The sequence below is a fragment of the Ciconia boyciana genome, chromosome 7, assembly GCF_034638445.1.
Source record: "Ciconia boyciana chromosome 7, ASM3463844v1, whole genome shotgun sequence".
In the NCBI taxonomy this organism is placed as follows: Eukaryota; Metazoa; Chordata; class Aves; order Ciconiiformes; family Ciconiidae; genus Ciconia; species Ciconia boyciana.
The window spans coordinates 19,836,406-19,860,801 of record NC_132940.1 but is presented as its reverse complement, the minus strand read 5'-3'; the positions used below and the strand labels follow the sequence as shown (position 1 = coordinate 19,860,801).

The following is a 24,396-nucleotide window of genomic DNA, read 5'->3' as shown; positions in this document are numbered from 1 at the left end:
AGCAGTTTTTATATTTACTGCTGAAGGTGATTTTCTGAAAATACCAACCTAACAAAGGCTTGGATTGAATTCTGCTACAAAAACAAACATGAATTTGACATACCTGTCTCTACAGAACGTAGAAAATGGGTGAGCCTTATGCAATGGAATAAGATAGCTTTAAAAGGCACTGCTACTTAATGAGTGGGTGTTTCGATTAGACTCACTATTTTTTTGTGTTACCACAATGACATGAAATGACCTCTAGAATTCAGAACCAGTAAGATTTTCCTTTAGAAGGACATAAACTTTCAGAGGATAAGTAACAACCGTCACCTACTGTTAACTATCAAAGAGATGAACTGATTCTAGCATAAGATATAAAAGTGGTAGAGATAGAATAGTGACCTCTCTCTGCCCTGTGTTACAAGGTGGTTGATATCACTGCTGTGCCGCCTGTCACTTCTGGCTGCTACTTTACCTTCAACTTCAGAGAGCCAGGCCTTGGGGAAAGAGAGACAAATATTGGTGTCAAAGAAAACTTGATTCTAAGCCAGCAAATACCATTTAACAAATGCACTTAACTGCATAGAGTTTGTCAGTACACAACCACATAGAGACTGCATTCACATGTGAAGTGTCCAATTACTTCACATGAAGCATGAACCTACCCCTCATGCTTAGCCTATACTCCATACTAGTCCTAACAAAAAAATTATCTTTAATCACATATGAATTTCAGAATAGTGATAAGAAATTCTTCTAAACAGTTTACATCTTTAATAATTTATTCTAGCTTATTCTATCTAGATGACTGTACTTGAAAATACAGCACCCCACAAAAAATTGACTCAAGTAGTTTTTCTGGGTGCTATATTTGTAACCCATAAGGCAAACTACAATTTTACCACTCATTTACATTTTCCAAGGAATTGTTTTAGAGTCCAACCTCATTCTTGTGTATTTCCATCCGAAGACGGTCCATGTTGCTCATAGTCTCAGTTAATTTTGGCTGCAAACTGCCTGGATCACCCATCTGGGGATTTTTTTCATAAACATCCTTCATCTTGATGAGGGCATCTCTAAAAACATACAAATCCCAACAATAATTATAAAAATTACACACATCAGTACTGATTCATTAAAGCTAAAATAATGTTTATGTGTTTGAGATCCTGACCCATGATTAGATACTAAGCACAGACAAGAACTACTGCTCCCCACACCACGCCTAAATCCTTTTCCCATTCTGTCATCTTAGCGCTTTGCCTTCCTTTCTTGTGTCACGCACAAGCACACAAGGACTCCAACTGTCGACTCTTCTCTATCCAGTCTCAATACAGTTTCCCACACTGTTTGTTATACACAATTTCCTAAATATTAATCATGTTCTTTTCTTAATGCACTAAGTTGCAGCTCTCTTGCTCAACACACCTACGCATTGATTTATTTTTTTTTTAAAATGCATGCTTTTAGATCCCATGTTTCCTATGCAACATTAGGATCAAAATGTGTGTTACAGTAAAGAAAGAGGAAGCAATGCTAACAGAACCTACATACAATAAACCATGAACTAAAAAATGCTTTGTAATAGCCTGGACTAGCATATTCTCTCCTAGCTTCTGAGCACTGTTGGCTTAGGTAGAGGACTTCAAAAGAAACAGACGTAGAGAGTTTTTGTAAAAACTCAAAAAAATGCACTCACTTTTGGTCTGTTTCCTTCTGTAGTTCTCTGTTGAGTTCATCGATTCTCTGTTGCAGTTTCTTGCGTCTTTGCTCAGGAGGGAGATGGCTGAAGTCTTCTTGTGCAGGGCCCTGCAAGTAGAAATACTATTAAAACAAGTAACACGCATGTATCTGGACAGCTGAACTGACATACCCACACACGGACAGTGTTCACTGGAAGCAGGATGGACCGTCTTAAAAACTCTACTTGACACACAGCTCTATAGAAGACCACAACAGAATAAATGCATGTTCTTGCTGCCAGATCGTAGGTCATTCATTCAAGGTTCTTTCTGCCTTCTGTAACAGTTGGCTCTCAGATGCAATTCAAAATTTGTAGACTTAATTATTTTTCTGAAAAGCTGAGCCCTGGACCTCCTATTACATCCACTGCACTTAAAGCAGATTTAGAAAGGACAGAATTAATTACTACAGAGTAATTTCAGTCAGAACAAAAATCTAAGATGTGTATATAATAATAGTATGTATATAATTGATTCTTTCTCTGGAGTGTGTGTTCTATGGCGATTTGGATACTATCAAAAGAAAATTCTGTATTTTGGATCTTCATTCCAAAGTACTATTATAGTTCTCTTCCAGAAGTTCAGCAATCTTGCTAGGAAACATATTAAAACTTAAAAAGTTCCGATGCATTTTACCTCAAGTAAAACTAGTTCATAGAGCACAGAAAAAGCCTTCATGACATCAACATTTTGACTTAAATTTGTTAAATTGAATCAAAACTTGCTCAAATATTCCAAGTCACCTTTTTCATTATAAAAAATAATGTTTCAGGGAAGAAAAAAAACCTCCTACTTTCCAAACTAAAAAAACCAAAAACAAACAACAACAAGCTTCAGACCACCTATTATTATGAGCCCAAACCTGCAAAGGTTTAATTGCAAACTTGTGCCAAGATTATACGTAGGATGGAAGGACTTGGGTATGAAAAGCACGGGAAGAAATTTTTACGTATCTTGGGAGTTTGTTGTGAAAACTCTTCCCTTCAGGGTGACAGACACTGACAGAGCTAAGAAGGAAATATGGTACACGTCTTAGTAGCAGAAAGTTAAGTTACATTATTTGTGTCCTAGTTGCCTAAGAAAGTTGGTTTTAGCACAAGAAACCCACTTGCCATTACAGTAACCCTCCATGGAGGCAAACCGAACTGGACAGCATTTCTTTTGTCGAGAATAAATTTGACAGAAACTTGACTGTCAAGATTTTGACACAAGCAGCCATAGGCACAGGTGCCAAGTTTCTAATGCTCCCTCTTAAGATCTTCTTGCCCCTCAACTTCTTGGTTCTTTTGCACTCGTAAAATCATAATCTCACTGCTTTTTAAGAAGGGACTACAAGACACCATAAAAGGAGGGAAATCAAGATATGATGTTTCCAAAATAAAGCAGAAATGTTTCTTTCTGGAGAAAAAAAAAATTAATTAAAATCCTTTCAGGTGCTTTTACACACTACAAAGAAACAAAAAGACAATCACATTCTCTGTATCATTCTTCCTTACAGGTCAGTTAAAACCAGAATATCCTACAGCAATAATCACAAGAACAGAGGTCTTTTTGTGAATTTTTACTGATTTACTCTGCAAAACAACAATATTGATTAAGGTGTGGTTTTCATTTAATACAACAGCTTTCTAATATCCCTAAGCATAAAGGATAAGCTCCTCTGCATTTTTTTTGTTAAATTCAAAGGAGTGAATTTTGCAGTATTCAATATTTCTCCTTTACACGAGTTTCGTAATCTCTTCATACACCTATTTTATGCTGCTTTAACAATTTTCCTGACAAAGAGAAATCAAGTATTTCCATCATGACCAGCTTGTGAATATTGGTCAACCCTAAAATTCCAAAATCACAGATTTAGTTGCAGCCAGATCACAAGTCTAATTATCTTACATTAAGCATGGATGATTAAGAAGACTGTGTATATGAGTGGAAAATCTGAAGATGTATTTCAGCACCTGACTTAACGCAGTTATGATATGGAAACACTTTCAAAAGATTACTTTCATGCTATCTTAGCAGAAGTACAGCAGACAGATCAGCACACGGGCTTACCATCTTCACCGACCACTGCACAGTTCATTTGAAAGCAGAAAGAAACGGGAAATTATTCACATGCAACGACCAGTTACGAAAATGATTAATGCCTAAAAATGTATCTTTAAAATATTACTTAAGGATTAAAATTTTAATTTATAAAAAATACATTTTACTATGACCACAAGAAAAGCAAAATACAATAATCAGAAATGCACTTCTGCTTTAAGAATTAATGATTTAAGAATTACTGATTTAAAAATTACTAGGTGATAATGGGTATTTTAACTTATGAAATTCTAATATACAACTTCATTAAACTACTTTTGAATTTTAGTGTTTTGAGTAATATGCTAAAGAACTTCTATTGTAGAAGAAGAAACAAACACACAGCCAACACTGCACAAAATAGCAGAACTTGATGATGATGAAGGACTGGTTAGCCATATGCAAATAATTTGTTAATTACAGATAAAAATCTGCTACCATCACTTTTACAAACATAATTTTTACGATGTATTTACTTTATCATCACAGTAGAACTACAATAAACAAAGATCTTTTTCAAGTTTAGAAGTTAGTAATTTTACTTTCCGAAAACAGCATTTGGGTCATTGCTGCTATCCTAGAAATGTTTTAGTTCAGATAAAAACAAAGACATTTAAAGAGTAAAGACTTTATCCTTAGAGGAAGCAAATAAAACATGGGATGCCAGGTGTCGTATCTTGGGTTTAACATTCACAGCATTTTGAAGATCTACCATGCCTTCAGTGGCTTTGGATAACCCTTTCCAGAGAAACACCAAGCAACTTAGAAGATATGTATCTCCGACATCCTTTATGACCGTCAGCAATTGTTAAGGCTGTTGACTGGGGCACACGCACAAAATTAGAATTTCTAGCAATGAGGAAAGTAAAGCACCTTAACAAATGATACTTTGGTAGAAACCTCAATAAAGTCCAAAGATGTAAAACGGCTATAGAATAAACTTCTTGTTCCCTTTAGAAAGTGTCTTCCAAGAAAACACAAGTAAGGTTTACATATCACTGTTGATGATGCATCTATTTATGTATAGACTGGCATTGAGCAAAGGCCTCTCATAAGCACTAACACTACCTGGAAACGTTAAGATTTCAAAGGATAATAAGCAGCATGTAACACGAGTACTAATGAAGCAAGTTACACTTGCTTACACTTCAAGACTTTTTCCAATAACCTATACTGCAGCTACTGTTTGCTGCTTTCGCTATACATCACGATAGGACAATCTAATGCACGAAGCACAGAATGAGGGCAGTCTGGTTTTGTGATCACCAGTGCCTTGAGTGAAATCTTGTACAGGGCATGTTAAACAAAATAACCAGTATGCTTACTGTCTGATATGTGCCAACTCATGGATAAATTTCAGTAGAAGCAGAAGCAAATTAAATACCATTTGGTAGTTCTGCATGTCAATACCACTTGGACATGATTTCCAGGGACAAAACTGTGGAGAACAGCATCATGTACTAGCAACTATTAAGCACTGAATCAAGATATATTATAAGGATAAGACTGATTAATGAGATTTAAAAATCTATTAGAATTACAGTATACATTTAAGTTGAAAAGGCGCTCAATATGTGATAATGTCATGTCTGTTAAAATGCTTGCAAGGAATTTCATAATATATAAAAATTAAATGTTCATCCTGAAGATTTACAGAGATTTTATATTGTGGGATATTTGAGTTAATCCAGATTTGCAGGATACCAGTGATCCTTGCTAATTTTACAGAATACTATTCTATATTAAATTCATTCACTTTTACAACATGAACAATGAATTGTAAGATTAAAAAAATTACATAAAAATATTGTTTCATTTTCCATTAGCATTCTGTAGTTGTTAGGAGATGATCTTTTGCTTCAGGAAGAGGTTCTAGAACTACTGATACTACAAGGTGTTGATTTGTGAGCCAGGAGTCAACACATTTAGTGATCAACAAAAAGGATGTGTAATCAAGACCTGTGCCATTTGAACAACTATCTAATCCAGTTTCTCACTGAGTACTAAAGAAGGAACATTATCTTCATGACCAGAACAACTTATGATATATGTGACTCAGAAGGGGAAAGGAGAAACTGTCCTCTGTAAATACTTAGAGGACCACAAAAATTTTCTAAAAAATGGTGGTGGTAGAAAGGGTATTTCCAAGATATCTGGGGGCCTGAAATAAGACGCCACAACATTACTTAAATAAATAAGTTTTAAGTGTAACTCTATATTTCAGAATGACAGCAAGGGAGCCTCTAAATCATAACTTTACTGCAATATAACATTGTTGTATTTTGATCTCCACATTATGTCAGCAGTAGTCAACCATTCATGATGCACATGAGACAGCAAGTCAATATTGTTTTCAAAGATCAGAAAATCATGAATTATATATAATCAAATACACCCAATTATATCATTATTTGGATCAATAAATATCATAAAACATACATAAACTGGGCAGCCTATGCTTCCCTGACATAACAGGGAAGTGCCAGTACATTTATCACTAGTACTATAAATGTTGCTAGGAAACCACTTAACATTTCCCTTTTATTGTCTTCCAAACAAATTCTATTTGCAGAATATGCCACTATAAATTAGTAAATGAATTCAGAAATCTCAGGAGGTGGCATTTGGCAGTACTTTTTCAATAATTTTACCCCAAAAAACCTTGGACAAACAAGAACAATTTATGAATCAGGAAATGCATTAAAATTGTAATGTTTCAAAAATCAGTATTCCAAAATCTGCAAGCACCATGTATTTGATGCACAAAAGAAATGAAATTTCTCCCTTCTTAGTTCAGTGTCTCGTAATCAACTACTATTATTTCAATTAAAAGTCAGCAAATAAGACATCTGTCAGATGTTTTTTGTGGTGACTATATACCCAATGATAAATTACTGCAAAAATATGTTACATGATGGTAGGAAAACATTTGTGAATGTGAACAACAATGAAGAAAGGTATCAAACACATGCTGAGCACCCTCTTTATAACACCTTTCTTTTAGGCACAAGTATTTGGCATGCAATAAAGAGTATTTCTATTTTATTTTATTTTTAACCTGTTGGTAACTTCTGTGTAATAGAAAACCAAAGTATCCTAACAGCGACCTTATAGCTGAAGTGTTACTTTTAACAAAGTAAGCCTTATAATGAGGGTGAAGAGCATTAGAAAAGCCACATCACAAACACACTGTTCATAGCCCATCATGCATTTCAACTTGTTATCAAACTTACCCCTCTTTTGAGGCTTCTGAAAGAAGGAATTCTGGGCTTCCCTGTTTTTATGTCACTCATGCAATAATGCACTGGTTCAATGGAGAATATGGGATACTGGGACCCATTAGGAGTACTGGATGTGTATAAACTAGTAGGGGTTAGGGGTGGGGACTGTGGCTAATGTGGAAATAAAGAAAGCAATAAATAAGCCAAATGTTCAAAGTGATTTTAAAATGAAATTTTGTCTTACAAAAATAAAATTTCCATCCAACACAGAAACAGCTTGTAACGTTCCAGACATTTACACTATAACTGTATTGGTTTTAAAAGGTTTCTGTCATGAATTAATCTTCAGAGTTACAGGTTGGTGCACAGAATGAAGGAATATTCAAAAAAGCTTAGACTCAACACTTCCACAAGATCCCAAAGTTGCCTGTCTCTTTTCTTAAAACAGGAAGTTCTACTTTTCCCAAGTTTTAGTCACAGCCATTCTGGAAGCTTGTGCATTCCTGCTCACCATTTCTTCCTACATTTTGATGTACCCTACCAGGTAAGCTAAGATAGAAATATTAGATACTTCTATGGAGAATGATTAAAACAAAAAGTATACTCAATCTCTGTAGTCGAGCTGGACTGACACAACGCTGCGTGGCATTCTGAATCAAGATCATTACGAGAACTTTCTCCACTGTCTTCCTCCCCTTTTTTCAAATTGCTTCTCTCATTTTTTTGTCTCTCATACCTCTGCTGCTCTTTCCCAGTTCGATTTTTCTGTACTATTTTCTCTGCTGCACAACTAATTTCCTTTCCAAAAGGCTTTTATGTCTTTGGCAACATCAAAAATAGGTAAATGCATATCTGGAAGTCAAGACCAGCCATAGTTTCAGCTAAATGAAGGCCCAAAAGCCACCACGAATGCCCCAGCTACAATAAATCAGCCTATTTTTATATTAGCTAATCTAAGAATATATTTTACAACCTGTAAATAGTATTTGGAATTAAATATGTATCTCCTGATAAGTATTTTGCTCCCAGCTGCTGTTTTGTAGAGCACCCCTCCATCCTCCCCCAAAAAAAGGGGGAAAAAAAGACATAATCTTCCATTTCCTCCAGGCCCTTAAGGAACAGATGCATATAGTATGTATACACGTATGTACATCTGTGATTCCACACAGGAAACAGTAAGGCTGACTCTCTGAATGCTACATACAAAGTGAACGATCTGGGGAGAAGAAAGAGCAGGGAAAGTCCTGTCAGCTTTCTTCAGCTATCATCATACTAAGGAATTTCTTGTAACTACAGTAAATGCCAAGGTCCAGATTGAAAACCAATGCAGATTTTCATAGCTTCTCTCTCCAAAATTCTGAGAAAGATGTCTTGTTGTCAAACGGGTGATTATGATCTATTTTCAAAACAGGCTGAATATCACCCACCTCTGCAGCCAAATGCAATAAATATGCTAATGTATTAATGCACTTAAACTATTATCAATCATTAATTATACTGTATGAAAAGTAAACAATCAGTTTTCATTTTAACACACAGCTGCAGTTACATAATATACTGAGGAGGGAATAAAGAATCAGCTATATCCTTTCTTTCTGAAAGATCTGCTTTCTTGGAATACTATCAAGTGAAAAATAAATCTTACCACTAACCAGCTCTAAGAATAATTTCCTATAATAAATGGCAGAAAATTACTTGGAGCATTAAAATAACCTCATAGAAATTTGTGGGAGTCATTAAAATGACTCACTGATATGCTCCAATACTAAATAAAGACCTAGCATAAAATTTAAAGATGTATATGATTCAGTAGTCATTTATATAGCTACTGCATGTATTGATAATCTTTTTTGTTGATCCATGAAGGCATCTTGCACAGAAAGTGTTAACTGAAACTCATCTAATACAAGAAAGGAGTAATATCTCTGCTTTCAATTTTTTCTTGAGCATAGGAATATTTTTACCTATTTCACAGTAATATTTCTTCTGGGACATTTACCTGTATGGAGCTTCAACAGTATGTTTTATCAATGAGGTATTATAAATTTTAATGTTTGCAGACAAACCTCAGAAGTTTTCAAAGCTAGCAGCAGGTGTAATAAAAATCTATATAGCACTCCTATATATAAACATCTACAAAATGTGACATTTAGAAGGGAGTTGCTTTTTGTAGTACAAAAGAGAGATCTGAAGTCTACCCGATTCCAAAGCATACTTCCCCCCCCGATTTTTACATTCACAATTAACACCTTTTCTATGGAATTGCAGAAAGTCTTTATGGAAACTTAGAAATGTTACAGAAATGGGAAGCTACATTTATCAAATAACTATTAAAAACATTCCCAGACACAAATCACTAAAAGAAAAATTGGAAAACTTCCCCCAGTGAGAACTTGATTTTTAATATGGTAAGTACCCAACCCTACTCAAACCTTCAGATCTCCTTACATATATTTTAAAAGACAGTGGCAGGCAAGGGGAAGGTTATTTTAAAATAAATAAATTGCTGCTTCCATACACTCTAGATATTCACATTTTAATTTTCCAAACAGTAATTTCTTAATTGTTACCTTTGGCTTCTTTCCAAATAGCCACAGCTTTCCTTTAGCCTTGCCCACTGTAGTTTTTGAATCAATTCTCATTCCTTCCTGCTTTGGTGTACTGATGGTTCCATCAGAGATAGTTCTGTAAATATTCTGACTGTAATCTTCAAATGGAAAATCTCCCGGAGGTTCAAAACCGGATTTGAAGCAGTCTATCACTAGTTGAGAGTCCTAAATGTAGGACATTGAGGAGTTTAAAAAGCAAAACAAGCAAACCCATCAAGAACCAGAGAGAGAAAAACACGGAGACATAAATTTTCCCTTTAATTGCAGAGATGCACAGATGGGAAAGTGAGAGAGAAGACCTCAAAATGCATGCTCTTGGATAGATCAAGTTAAGATAACATATGTTCTTTATTCTCAGCAGTGTTACCATGAGTGTAAATCAGAGCAAACCCTGCTATTCAGAATCCAGCAAATACTCCCCAAGAGTTATCACAAATTTGAAACAGGACATGCTTCAGGGCCAAACTATTACCCCACCTTCTAATCCTTCAACATTAGCACTGGAATGAAGATAACACTAAGAAACTAGATGTAGTAAGATATAATAGGGAAGAACCCATATTGGAAGAAATAAAGAAGTGCCAATTGCTGCAAACAGGACACAGAATGATACTTTGTTAACTGAACACCCTTTATATGATTTAATGCTACATACTGGAGAAAATACCAACCATGTTGGTATTCCAGGATGTTTCAGGATAACCAAAACAATGTGTCCAAAATCACATACCATGAGAAAGTGTCAAAGATCTTCAGGTCACAAGAAAGCAATAAAACAGGAAGAGAACAGACACTGAATGTGGAAGTGACCATTTAGGCTAAAACTGAAGTCACAACACTTTTCAAGCAGACAAATATTTGACAACAGAAAGATAAATGTACAGGGTAAGTCCATCTTTCCCCTCTCCACAGCTTCCATATCAGTGAAATTGCTCATGCACATTTAAAAAGTCGTTCAATTCTACTTACTCTATGTTCATCAACTGATTTTGCTGCAAGGATCATCCCTTCTAAACATTTAGAGATAATCGGAATAACCTTGCGCTCAGAGTCAGCAAAGCCTTTGTAACATTCACTAAGTTTGATAGTCCTTCTTTCATCCATTTCTTGAAGTTGCTGCAAGCACAAAGTAAGATAAAATAAAGCTTTTATTTGCAGATTTTTTTTCCCCCGATCCCGATTTATGCAGTTACTGTGGTCACCACAGTGTAGTACAGAATTTCTGTGCTTTCCCAGTATTTTTATTTGCTTAACAACACAGAACTTAATTAAGTTAAAAAATCAAGTCCTTTCAGACATAGACTTAAGATGCCCAGAACAGTTATTACAAAGAGTTGATACTCTTTGATTTTTAAAAATGATGTAAAGGACTGGACATTCTTTTCCTTATTCTTTTTTAAAGCACTTGTACAGTGTCTACAGCCACCTATTTAGTTTAAAATATTTGTTTCATGCAAAAATGAAAACTAAGAAATTCTACTAATTTCTACATCTCTGCACTCTCCTAGTTCCAAATAATTTCTCTCTGGTGATAAATATCTTGCTTTTATTTTTATGCTTTTCAATAAATACCAATGATTAAATAAATAGGAAAAATTAGAAATATTAAAATTATATGCTGTTTAGACATGCTCTCTGATTTGAAATACAAACCATTTCCTTTAGAAGTGTGCAAGAAAATAAAGAAAAGAATACCATTACATAAGATTTGTAATAAAAGTCTACTGGAACACAACAAAAAGAACAAATTAAAAATAAATACTATTAAGGTAATAGCCTTCGACTTTTCACCTAATTGAAGGTGAAAAAAAGAAAAACCAACAAAAGAAAACGCAATAGTACATACATCAACAGGTTATCAAAAATGGGATAAAAAGTTGGGTCTTTCCTCTATCTACTCTAACAAAGGCAGATGTCTCAAACAGCATCCAATTTAATCACTCCGAAACAAAGCAACAACCTAGTCATGCTAAATCCTTCTCCCAAGGTTTTCCCATAGAATGTAACCAAATATTTGCAAGGAAATAATAAAAATGTAGTCCCAAGAGAAAGTAGGACTAGGCCTTTCTGCTCTTACTGGAGATTTCAAAAAACATAAGTAGTATCTTACAATGATAATAGATTTTAACCCTAGAGAAATAAAGGCAATAAACCAAAACTCTGGTCCAAGCTACAAAGATGATCGAACTGTTTCTCCTGGAAGTTGACTGCAATTCCTCCATCAGTGTGCTGATGTCAGATCTACTGTAGTGCTGCTTAACAGTTAAAATATCACATAATTCTTTAATAAGCCAAGCCAATTTTCTCCTGTGAATCCTAGACCTTCTAATAAGTATTTTTTAAAAATATGAAGTCCCTTATGCTTCTGGAAAATATCAAGTATTCTTAAGCTGGCACACCATCAAATAAAGTCAGTATTTTTACTTTCCATTTCCTCACTCCATGTCTCAGAATCAGTTTCTACAGTCACAGTATTCTCCCAAATGGCTGAACGTATATGCCAATACACTTCTGAACTCCTGCTCACCTGACACCCCCCCAACCACTTTACTTTAAACTAGTTTTGCAAAGTCTCTCTGTTTTTGAAAGAATTAAAAAAAAAAACCAAAACCCCCCAAAAAAACCAAAACCCCACACCAAAAACCAACACACAAACAACTTAAAAGTTACATGAAGCACCTTGAAAGCACCTTTAGATGCAAAGTATTGATCTAATTTGACCTTTAACTTTATTATTTTAGAGAGTTCTGTGGATTGCCAGTAATATTGATGAAGCAATGACCAATGGGGGTGGGGGGGTGGGGGGGTAAGTAGTTCTGCCTCCGGTCCACTCATTTTATACCTGCACATGAGATACATTAAACCAGTCACCATTAGCCATACACTTTCCTTCATCTCTGCCAGAGTCAAAGCATTCACAAACATACACAAATATCAAGAGAACTAGTGATCAAACCTTATTAGAATGATTGTTTTAAATGTTTGCTCTCACCCAGATGTCTCAAATGTTTATTTTGCCATACCTCTTCAGCAATATTTAAACTAAGAGTCTATAAAATATAAAATCTTAATAGAAAATGCAACAAAATATTTTAATTACAAGTCTAAGCATAATTATGTAAGCAATAAGTCTCATGGTAAAATGCAGGTTGTATCATGATTATGCTAATTTCTGGATAAAATTATGCACTAAAATCCCCCTCCCAACTTTTAAATTGTAAAATCTACTTCTCCCTTAAAAGATGATCAGACATACTTTCTCTGTTAATTATTTTACCTTATAAATCTGAGGAATTACAATGTAGTAGTGTTTGTGCTGTTCCCCATTAAAATTCTGTAGTTGTGCAGCATATTCATTTTTGTTTTCATCAGCCATATGTGTGCGCAGGTTTAACTGTTGCTTAGCCTAGAGGAAAGTGTTATCAGTTCAAACATGTCTTGTGCTTTTCAATGATATACAGCATTATTTTAATTTATTTGACCAACTATGCAAAAACACTAATCACAAGTCATCAAAACTGACATCCTCATAACTGAAATAAAAAGAATGTGAGACTTCATATATACGGACAGTCTACAGACCTAATTTATTATATACAGAAAGAGCAATGATCATTTTAGCTTCCTTAGCCACATCACTTAAATGCATATCCTAAAAACCATAGAAGTGACTGAACATATATACCACAAGATACCAAATACCAGTAAGCCTGCCTGAGGAAGACAGTCATCATCTCAACAGCATCACCTCAAGACTAATGAAGCATACTCCCTCTCTGTGCTGTCTTATATTTTACTGTAACTTTGATTTTGCACGTAATAAGCAAGCATATTTTATACACTATTTTATACACTCAAAGAATGTTGTTCCAGCACTGATGATAAACATGCAAAGAAAATATTTTTTATAATAGAGAGTAAAGAAAGAAATGGCACCGCTCTTACCTTCTCAACATCAGCCTTTGTTGCATTAGTGTCATTGTCCAGTCTTTCATAGCTTTGCTGTGCCTTCTCTGCCTCTCTGCATTCTCTCTCAAATTTCTTTTTGCTCTACAAAAGCCACAAACTTACTGCTTCAACAGCCACTAGCCCCTTTTGGTTTTGTATAGCAATTTTGAATTCTAAATATCAAAACTCCATTTAAATATCTTAAATTCACTAAGTACCTTTAAGTAAATACTTTGTTCTCACAGCAACCAAGTCTCAAAAATTTTCAACTTTTCTATTTAAAACCTATTTCCTTGAAGTACCAGCAAGGAAACAACTGTAATTATGCTGTAAAATATCAGATAATCAAAATAACCTATTACAAAGATCCACAGTTAATTATAAATGAACAAGTCCACTTTCTAGCCTGACTTCAATAACCTAAATAAAAATTAGGGGGCAGAAAACTTAACCCTGGACTTGTATGAGTAAAATTTTCAAGTTCCCTTCTTCAGTGGTCAATTTTAATTGAATAAATTCAACTGAATTATTTTGAAGGTAGTCTGAAGGATTTTTCTATATTACAAGATCTTAGCATACCCATTCATTATCATCAGTATTCATATCCACTGGCACAGCTGTAAGCAGCACAGACAACAATATTGAATGTACTTGATGTTCAATATATCCTGCTGTTGTCTAGACAACTGCTGTAGGAAAAACTGTTGCAGCTCAAGAAGTTAGTATCTCTAGATACAAACTGGCAACAGAGATTGTGTGAGCACTGCTCTCCTGCTTCAGTGCAAAGTCAGGCAATTGAGGTTAATGTGTCACTTAGAGATTGTATGCATTTAAAAGACTGACTTTGCACTCAAGTAAATACAGTGCACACAACACAACTGATTGTTTGAGGTGAACGCTGGGAATTATCTTGGTGAAGGATGACAGCATCTAAATTACCACATCTGTTTCTACTCTGATCCTCTGACCATGAATTAAACTCTTTGACATGACACTGAAGCAAGACATTGCTTATCTGGGTCCACAAAAACAGAACAGAAATTCACCTCTCTGGTATTGCTTCACAATAATCTGTATCAAAGATATAATAAATTTCTAAGACTCAAAACCAGCAGAGTACCAAATGCATCTTGAACACACTTGCTTGAATTTTATATTTTCTCATTTTTAAAAGCATTTCTCTCAAGAAAAAGGGGCTTACAATCTGTTCTAGAGAAATTCACTTCCTGCATTTCTCTGTTCAAAAGTAATTCTACCTCCTGAAAGTATAGTAGTCTATAGTGGTACGCTTGAATAGACCTCATGTAACAAGCCCTCGAACTCAAGTCAAATACAGTGTCTTAAGATTTCATCTTCATATAAATAAATTGTCATTATTAATTAGTCTCTAAACAAAAAGTAGCCCACAGAGAAGCAACGAAAGAAGCCTGTACCCATGTTAAAAACAGATTCCTTTATGCTGGATAGAAGCCAAGGCTTCACTCAAACATACGCAGAAGTTCTTTACAGGAGATTTTCTTTAAGCAGGGAACTACAAATACATTGAACTGTATTTTGGATGTTACTAAGTCCGATTTGAACATTCAGTAATATAGCTAAACATTGAAGTCTAAGCAAGCAAGATGACAACAGTTCCATTTACAGACTATATATTATTATGATTGATAGGGAAAAAAAACAAAACAAAACACAAACTCACATTATCCATCTGTTTCCAGCACATGTCCAGATACTGTTGAGCCTTTCGCCCTTCCTGAAGATGCTAAAACCACCACAAATAAGTTTAATTTACTTATCTTTTTAGTACTATTACCATTAGTTAGTCCCTGCTCTAGCTGACACACTACGATGTGCAGTATCTCCCACAAGTTACCAGTACTCTTTGGAAGACTTACTAATCATAGAAGAACAGTACCACAGATGAAAATTACACTGGCAAAAAAGTTACTAGTAAGCACTATCTCCCAAGATCTTAATTTTTATATTTAATAACTGTAGTAAACCAGTACATAAAAATACAGAATAACTTTAAAGATGTGTTTTATAAATGTGTTACAAAACCTACTTATTGCCAACTTCATTAAATTGGGTAAACAAATACACCAATTCGTTAAGACACATACCCATTTTGATATCCTATTATCAAATCAAAATATAGAAATTACCATTTTTCTCTCAGTTTTTAGATCATGAGAATATCTCATCAATTCTCCGTACACTCTGTGTCCCATTTCTTCTGCAACTACTTCTCGTTGTCCTGCATAGTCATTCAACTCATTAAGGATGTTAAAAAAGGCAATACACGAAGTAAACCTGACAGAAAGCACACACGCACAAACATACATATAGAAAAAGTGAGACAGGTTTTTTAAATGGACTTCTTTTAGTATAGTCTGTACTCCTGATTAAATTAAAAAAAAAGAAACCCACATACATATTTTACAATAAACCTTATCTTAACGCTAATTCAATTATAGTAGAAATGCAAGTTGGGAAAGCCTACATTAAGCCTAGCATGTACTATATGTTGCAATGTCTCTTCAAATACATTTTTTAAGAATATGGATTTTTGTGGATGGAAAAGAAAGAAGAAGAATACTACCTGGAAAGCCCTGTAGTATAGTGGTATCTCCTAAGCTGCCAACTGAGAGGCCTGAGCTTGGGAACGGATATATACGTCCCTAGGCTCGGAGGCTGAACTTGCTGCAGAGATGATGTGCTTGGTAGTCTTGAGGGTGGAACATGCCAATCATACCACTCATATGCATCCCGATGGATGATCTACAGAACAAGTTTGCTATCAGCTCTGGAGACAGCTGCCTGTTTGCCTGCCCACCTCTTGGCTGGAAGTAAGGTGCCACTATGGCTGGCACTAAAAAGGGGGAAGAGGAGGGGCATAGGGTAGAAAGTGTGTGTGGAAGGGAAGAAAGGAAAAAAAAAAAAACAAAAAAACAAAACAAAAAACACAAAAACAGGCACCACATTAAAATATACATCTTTCTCTCTTTTAACTGTGGAATACTGCCATCTCCATAGGCTTGGCTCTGGGGAATTCAAATGCCACCCTAGCACTAGAAATCCCATTCCCTGTGGTCCAGAATCTTTAAACAGCTGAAAGATTTAGAGGAAATCCTAGTGTGAAGTCTCAGGCACTCTGTGCACAGCATGTGCTCTGGCTGCAACCTGAACCTTGCCCACTTCTTAAGAGTTATCCCTAAAGAAAAAAAGTATTGTGTTTTTCTAAGTAAAAAAATAGCTATGGACATGGACAGTAAAACAGGCACCTCTCTGATAAATAATCATGAAGTTGTTTAGCACAAATTGCTCCTCCACAGTTAGACATTCACTTATTTTGTCTCCGGAGTTCAAAGCAAGTCAGCAGTTTAAGAGCTCTTCTTGCCAAAAACATGACAACTTTGCGCACACTCAGGTCTCAGTATACAAATGTATAGCTACATTTGTATTGCCATACAAATGTACCGAAAAACTCTACTGAACTAAGCAAAAAACACAGCCTAAGGACACATAATTGCTTTTCTATATAAAAAAAAAAAAACTAGACTGTACATAGCATACTAAACTTCTGCTTTCAAACTTTAAGCTAGCTAAAGATTAATTTGGAACGGAGCAAGTACAGCCTGCCATGTTTACTCCTTCAAAATACTAATAGAAGTAAACTCAGGTTTCATGCTTAAGAATTACAGCAGAACTATAAGAAGCCAAGCAGAATTCTTTTGTTGTCTTAGTCAATTAAATACTTTGTCTTAAAAAAAAAAAAAAAAAAAATCCATAAAAGGACAGAGCATACTGTAGTCTTCGTTTCTTATACATACAACTTGAAATGCACATTTTTACCTGGGTTCCTCGTCTTTGGGTGAACGTTTAGGACAGTACTTCTTAACCAGATTTCTATTAAGGAAGAACGAAAAAAAGATGCTATTTTAGAGTCTCTTTTGAGAATAGAAGACATACACATAGAAAACTGCATGAAGAAATTATTTCTTTGTAATGACTTAAAGGAACAAATCTATTCCCTCTGTCAAATTATAAGGGTCCTTCAGATAACACAAGGCAGAAATCTATTACATTTTCAAAGTTTTAAGTCACTTTGGCCTAGAACAATATATTTTTAAGTATTTTAAAACCTCTATTGCACAGTGACAAGACATGAAATAATGAGTTCTTTATTTAACATCCTTTTCACACATGCAAAAGAAGCTAGCAGACAAGAAAAAAGCAAATGTATGATCACTGTGTAACATATAGATAGCACACACTGTATGCTATACCCATGAGCACAAAACTTCATGCCTGAATTAAGCTTTGAGTGTACATTCAGGTCGAAGGTTTTAACCACAGTATCTCTAAATCTTCAATAAGGATATTTCCAGAAGAGAAGAGGCAACATCTCTTTTCAGGAAAGATGTTACATTTTGCCCTACCACCAGTGTTTTAAATATCAGGTTTTTAGAAACCAAGAAAATCTCTAAAAGACGAACCATGGGACCAGCACTTTACACAGTATCACAGTCCAATTTCCGAGAACACTGGTATGAACTCATTGCTTATCATACAATGCAGAAACAGCACGTTAAGAAACATACAAACCACATCACCTACTCTACCCTAGAGCATAAATAACACAGGCATACACTGCTTACACAAACGACCACAAAATATTTGCAGTTACATATATTGCTACAAATATCCCAAATCCTGTGATGAACATGAAATGAAGCCACACAATTTTACAGACAGGAGGGGTAAGAGGAGAGAATGTTCAATGATTTTTTGAATTCTTATCTTCCTGTATGTCAACCTTTGCTTTAAACTTCCGAGTACACATTTTTTCCAGCACAGCATTCTACCTTGACTTGCAATATTGTTTTTCTGATAGCAATGAGGTCTTTTAAAATTCTGGAAATTCAAAAGGATACATGTTGTCAGTCTTGAAAAAAAATCCATACTCTCCTTCTCAGTTTTAGTAGCTGGATGTTCATACCTTCAATTGGTTGCATTTTTTATTCTAGCAATTTTCAAAATTGTCAGGTTTTTCCACAAAACAGAAAAATTGAAATTATAATTCTACTACAGTTTTTTTCCTTTCCCTGTAAGAGTTTGTCATTTTACAGCAAATAAAGAATCCTCTTTTGTACGAAAGAAAAACAGGTAAGACACGGGATTTTTCTCAAATTGCTTACCTTCAACATTTGTGCTTTTTGAGGTCAAAGCAGTGAAACATCTCGGTTGCTGTGTATTTTTAAAAGCAGCAAACAGTATTTAAAGAGAGATCTACTACTCAAATTAAATAGACTGGTATTTAAATACCGGTGCCCACCCTTACAAAAATTCTCATATTTTCCAAACATTAGAACCACTTCATCGAAATCTTGCTAGTAATGTTTAAGCTGTGGACCAGACTGCCTGTTATGGTATCACTCATTTACACTATCAAAGTAATATTTTTAAGTGTGAATTAACATCTCCGCAGAAAATAATGCATGTCAATTATTTGCTTTACAACGCACAAACAGAAGCAACACAATGCTGGCAGTTTTTTTCCCCATACATCTCTAAATAATCATACCTTCCATTTAAGAACAAAAAACCCCAAACAACAAAACAAGTGCATACAACTGAATCTTTTTGTTCAAGAGACAGAGTGTTTGCCTTGAGCTTGTTAGGGAAGACTTCTCCAAGTGTGATCTTGAGGTGGACCTAGATAATGCGAAGAATGCTTCTGCTTTTTGACTGGTATGAAAGAGACTTCATTCAAACTTCTGTATTGGGTAAAGGGATGATATTTTGTAATGAAACTATTTTATACATCCACCCAAAGAAGAAATTAAGTATAAAACAATGCAAACCTAGCAGAGCTGCTTTAACAGTTGTCTTTCAATTGGCCTCTGGATATCATTCTTCCATCTATCAGTTCAGTAGTAATTGAGACAATTGGTCATTGACTTCTTAGACTAATTATTAAAGATAGCCCAAAACAGTTTCCCCAAAAGCAGCAAAGAAGTGGACTATATAAAGCAATCTACACCCCCAACGCTACAGAAAAAAGCAGAGGAGGAATACGAGAAGATTCTATGAAACAAAATCTCGCATGCATGTTTTGTATCTCATTCCCACTGTCTGTGTGTAACTTCGGTTGTCACAAACTATGAACCATTTTATCATTACAACAAGGGTGCTAATCCTGCTTTCATCTAAAATAATCTTCTGCAATTTCTCAAATCAATTTATTTGGAAGTCATATTATCTCTATGGTACAAGGGTACAAGTAGTGAGACTAGGTTCAGTCATGAAGTACATACTAAAATGTGAGCAGGGAGTCAGTATGGAAATAGCAAGCTTAGACCCTTTGTCTCTTTCCACACCTTCAGAGACTACAACCAGAAAGAACAATCACAATGAGATAGTCAAGTCCTTTTTACATCAATATGTACTAAGAAACAGAATAAACAATGACCTTTTTAAAAAGTATCTACAAATTTTATAAGAACTTTCTCACTGAAGTTAAAACAAGAATCTCTTTTTGATACCACCAGAATCCACTGCCTGTTATAACATTCTACTTGGTAGGGATTAAATGCAGACATTTTGATTGGAAAATGCATAAACCCAAGTAAAAGAAAAAAAAAGAATAATCTTCTTCGCTAAGTAACTTTCCCATGTTTCATTTGCCCTTACATTTCTGCTTTGCTCCTCAGTGCTTATTAACAAATGGGAAACTCCTAAAATTCACCTTATTATTATTCAGAAGGTGAAATGCATAACAAGCATACAATGCTGTAGCTAAGCAACCACGCACAAGCCTTTTCAAGGGAAGATTTTCAGTGATGTTAAAAATGAGAAAAGAAACCACTTACTAAAAAACGTACAGTTTAAAGTGACAGGCAAAAAGGGTCACAAATATAGATTATTTACTAGCATGTTGATTTCTGTTCTGGTTTCATTTTTTAACGCAACTGTTTACTATTTCTAGCGAGACAAAAATATTGCATAATCCTTTCTCCTAATAAAAGCCAGTTTCATTAGTCAATCTTGTCTACCTTAGGATCACAGGAACATACAGTTTTGAGACACTGTGTGATCAGGATTTAAGGTTCAATAATAGCACAAGGTACAGTAATCAAAGTCAATAAATATGAAACAAGCAAATGCAGAATTTAAAGTTCAAAGAAAAAGCCCGTGTTCACGGGAACGATGAAGCATAAATGGCTTTTTCCAATAATTGAACACCAACACTTAGAAAAAAACAGAGAAATTAGATTTAAATCTTTGAAAAAACGCAAGTTGACAAGCAGCTAGTATGAGTGTGGATCTGAAGAGTGAAGCATTATTTCAAAGAGGAGCCAGCTGACACTTTAAGGGGACATAACGTTCTTTAACATTTTTATCTAAACATGTGTCTAATCCTCAGGATCCAAATATGGATCTGGACTAGTTTAGAAGAAAACTGCAGAAGTAATTGCAGACCATCAGAACTTAACCAAATCTATGCGATAAATTGGTCTATATTTCCTTAGAAAGTGCAGATCGATGACACTTTAATCCTCTCTGGAAGTACAATTTAGACAACTTCTATCACACTATGTCTTACAGCCATCTGGAAGCAGATTTCATACCGGACTAACCACATACAATTGTGCTGCTCCTGTAATTTTATCAGCCTCTCTTCTCACCATAAATTGGTCTCAGGTCAACACCAGTGAGATAGCAGCCTGGACTATATTACTGATTTTTAAGACATGTACCACCTCAGTCATGTAGCCAGAAGTTTCAAAAAGCACCCTAGTTAATAAATTATTTATAGTCATGTACATAAAACATCTACATAAAATTTTACAGACATTTGTATAAAAATTGTGTTTATCAACTCAAAACTAAGTTTTCTTCAGTCAATTAATATAGAACATAAAGAACGGTAGCAGCAGCATCAATATGGTAGAATTTGTGTTAAGATAGAAACTCAGCTACTGTGGCATCTGCTGATACTAAACCTCTACAGCCTCTACACATCATATTACAAACGAGCTTGGGAACAAACTTTGAAGTCTGCTTTCATAAGTTACTAAAAAAATTGCAGGAAGTACTTAAGGGCATTTCATATTTATATGTAAAGTAATACCTTCAATAGGGTTCTGATGGCTTCAGTGATTGCATATCAATATTGTGGACTGGGTGAAAACAATGACAATGAACCGTATTTAGTAGCACATCATCAGAAAAAGTTTTAACCGAAGAGATGAATCTTAAAAAATTGTAACATGGAATTTGAGTTTAAGAAGCTGAATATCCTTGGAATCGTTAAAAATTTGTATGTTTTGGCTTGCAGAAACATCACTATAAGAAAACCTGCCACATCCATATTTGGATAATAATCAACAGCGTAAATTCTGAGCTCCAATCAAAGGGAGAGAGATTTGAGAAATGAATGCATATGGTGATAATTTGTGTCCCCAACTTCACATTTGAGCTTACACCCATTTTAAATAATGTTTTCAAGATTCTGCATCTAAAAATGTGGTAACTATGTCTCAATTTGACTAGACATATGCATATATTAACATTGTATTTAGGAAAAAACCCACTTATACACAATAGTATGCAGAAGGAACATGAAAAATACATTTGCTCAGATTAACTAGACATCTCCAGAGCTCACAACGTACAATTTTAAAGGGAAACACTGAAATAGTTCAAGAATGATCACTGCTATTTTCTTTAAACTGACAACAGAGAAGCTGACCAAATTCAGAAATCTTATTCCACATGCTAGTTTCACCTATAACTGCAGGTATAACTTGTATTACTGCCTAACATCACAGGAAGTGGAACTCCTCTGTCTTCTCAAGTGCCATAATGCTTCAGACAGAACAAAGAGGGTGTGAACCTCCAGAATTATTTCGTGTGTGATGATGTGGAAGTAAACAAAATAGACCTTTACCTCGCCCCTTTTAAGCAACAATGCTGATCAAAACAGCATCTGAGAATTCAATTACAAAATTCAGCCAGGGCCCAGTAATTTGGCACATACTAAATCTATTTTTTTCCAATTATAAAATAAGAACAAATTAAACAGTCATATAATTAAAATGAAATCTGTTAATCTACAATGTATATTGCAATATGTTTGTCCTGATTCATATCCCTATAACTCAGTAACAGCCTATAATAACCTTCACAATCCTTGGGGTACCACAATACATTAGTTGAGACCTAAGCTACACAAAACTTAAGATTTTCCTTTAAGCTAGTTCAAAAAAAAATATGAAAAAAGTAGTTGCTTTTTTTCAGAAAAAAGTATATTGCAGACAAAGACAAGACAAGCTCTCTAGACTTTTTTTTTCTCCATAGACATTTGAGGATTCCTCAATGGTTTCAATTTTTCTTGTACTTTTCCTCAGTATCAAGAACTGCCTATCAAAGAAGAATAGCAAGGAATGGCTTGCAACCTAAAAACAGCATTTGGACAGGACTGTCACAAGTTATCATTTCTGGAATTACTCAGCGACCATAAACTGCAATAACTGCATACAGTAAGAATATAGTGAGTTCACTCAAACAGTTCCTCATATGCTTTACATGCATCACTTGTCATCTCCTAGAAGACTCAGAACAGCTGTTGCACCTGGGTAAGTCTCATCACTAAGTTGTGACGGTATTAAAAAAAATTTTTTATGAAAATGCAAGGGTATACACAAAGTGAATATGAATTTCTGCCAGGACACAGACTCTAATTTGTGAAAACTGCTATGAAAAAGTCACTCAGGTTTTTGTCCTTGGGTTTAAGTCTATGAGAATAAGATCCATCAACAACCTTAACAGAATGTTCACGGCCCACAGTGAAACCAAGACAGAAAAAAAATACCACCATACATCACTAGCATTATCTCCCTCATTAAACTTGGCTTTTCTTGGTCTCCCATCCAAGTACTAAGAGAGCCACAGAACTACCAAGAGGTGACCATTCACCGTACTGTTTATACATCTACTAAACAAGGGCATAATAAATCTCAGTTACAAAGTTCATTATGAAGAGATTCTCAACAATCTATTTTTCAGATTGTATTTCATTACAAAAGGAAAAAACAATGATAAACTAGAAATTTCTATTAGAGATACTAATATCTGTCTCACAGGCCATATGCTGCCAGCATTAAAATTCACCAGAACCATAGTCCATCCCCAAGATTTTCTCTCTCAGAACTTCTAAGGAGCAAGCTGCAGGATGACTAACTCTTCTGGAGGTGAAAATTTTGCTTGATCTCAATCTCCCCTGGGGCCTCATGATTGTTTTACATGGTTAAAAACAGTGAGTGTCCTCCAGAGCAATGATGGCTGAATCAAGTTGTTATCACAAGACAGTTCACTACTAACAATCAATTGTCCCCCGAGGAATACACAGGCAAGAATATCAAAGAGTAGCTTCATGAACTGGTCTACTGGCAGAAAATCAGTCACCCTCTTGTGTGTGTGCTTTCCAGACCCTTGTTGGCAGCAGGCAGGAAGTGCGTGCATGCACTGTGCAATACGTGTGCAGCAAAACCTGTGTTTCCCAAAACTGTCATACCTGCTGCACGTGGACAGTCAGTCTAGTCATCTGACAAAAGGGGTACTCGACCTAACTCTTTCGTTTTTGAAAAACACTTTGAGAAAAATCAATAGTTTTACCCAAAAGAGTAAAATGCTGAACAGAGAAGATTTCCTATTTTTAGTCAAATCCTGAAGTAATAATGTAGTGTCTCATCTTGCTAGCTGTGGAATGAACCTTTAAATATAATTAAGCAACATGGCATT

The 24,396-nt window shown here is 35.1% G+C and overlaps 1 protein-coding gene across 3 annotated transcripts in view; it reads right to left on the bottom strand.

Moving 5' to 3' along the window:
- The window catches only part of FNBP1L (formin binding protein 1 like), a 58,930-nt gene that overhangs the window by 3,583 nt on the left and 30,951 nt on the right, over positions 1-24,396 (bottom strand). For 2 of the 3 annotated variants that reach the window (XM_072868356.1, XM_072868357.1), the window contains exons 3-12: positions 17,443-17,496; positions 15,753-15,900; positions 15,287-15,349; positions 13,585-13,689; positions 12,917-13,045; positions 10,609-10,755; positions 9,601-9,804; positions 1,685-1,794; positions 929-1,061; positions 388-482 (exon numbers count right to left, since the gene is read on the bottom strand). In XM_072868356.1, the coding sequence (XP_072724457.1) occupies positions 388-482; positions 929-1,061; positions 1,685-1,794; positions 9,601-9,804; positions 10,609-10,755; positions 12,917-13,045; positions 13,585-13,689; positions 15,287-15,349; positions 15,753-15,900; positions 17,443-17,496 (1,188 nt within the window). Of the gene's footprint in view, positions 1-387; positions 483-928; positions 1,062-1,684; positions 1,795-3,779; positions 3,795-7,042; positions 7,202-9,600; positions 9,805-10,608; positions 10,756-12,916; positions 13,046-13,584; positions 13,690-15,286; positions 15,350-15,752; positions 15,901-17,442; positions 17,497-24,396 lie in introns of all 3 variants that reach the window. The other variant, XM_072868358.1, reaches the window with a different exon arrangement.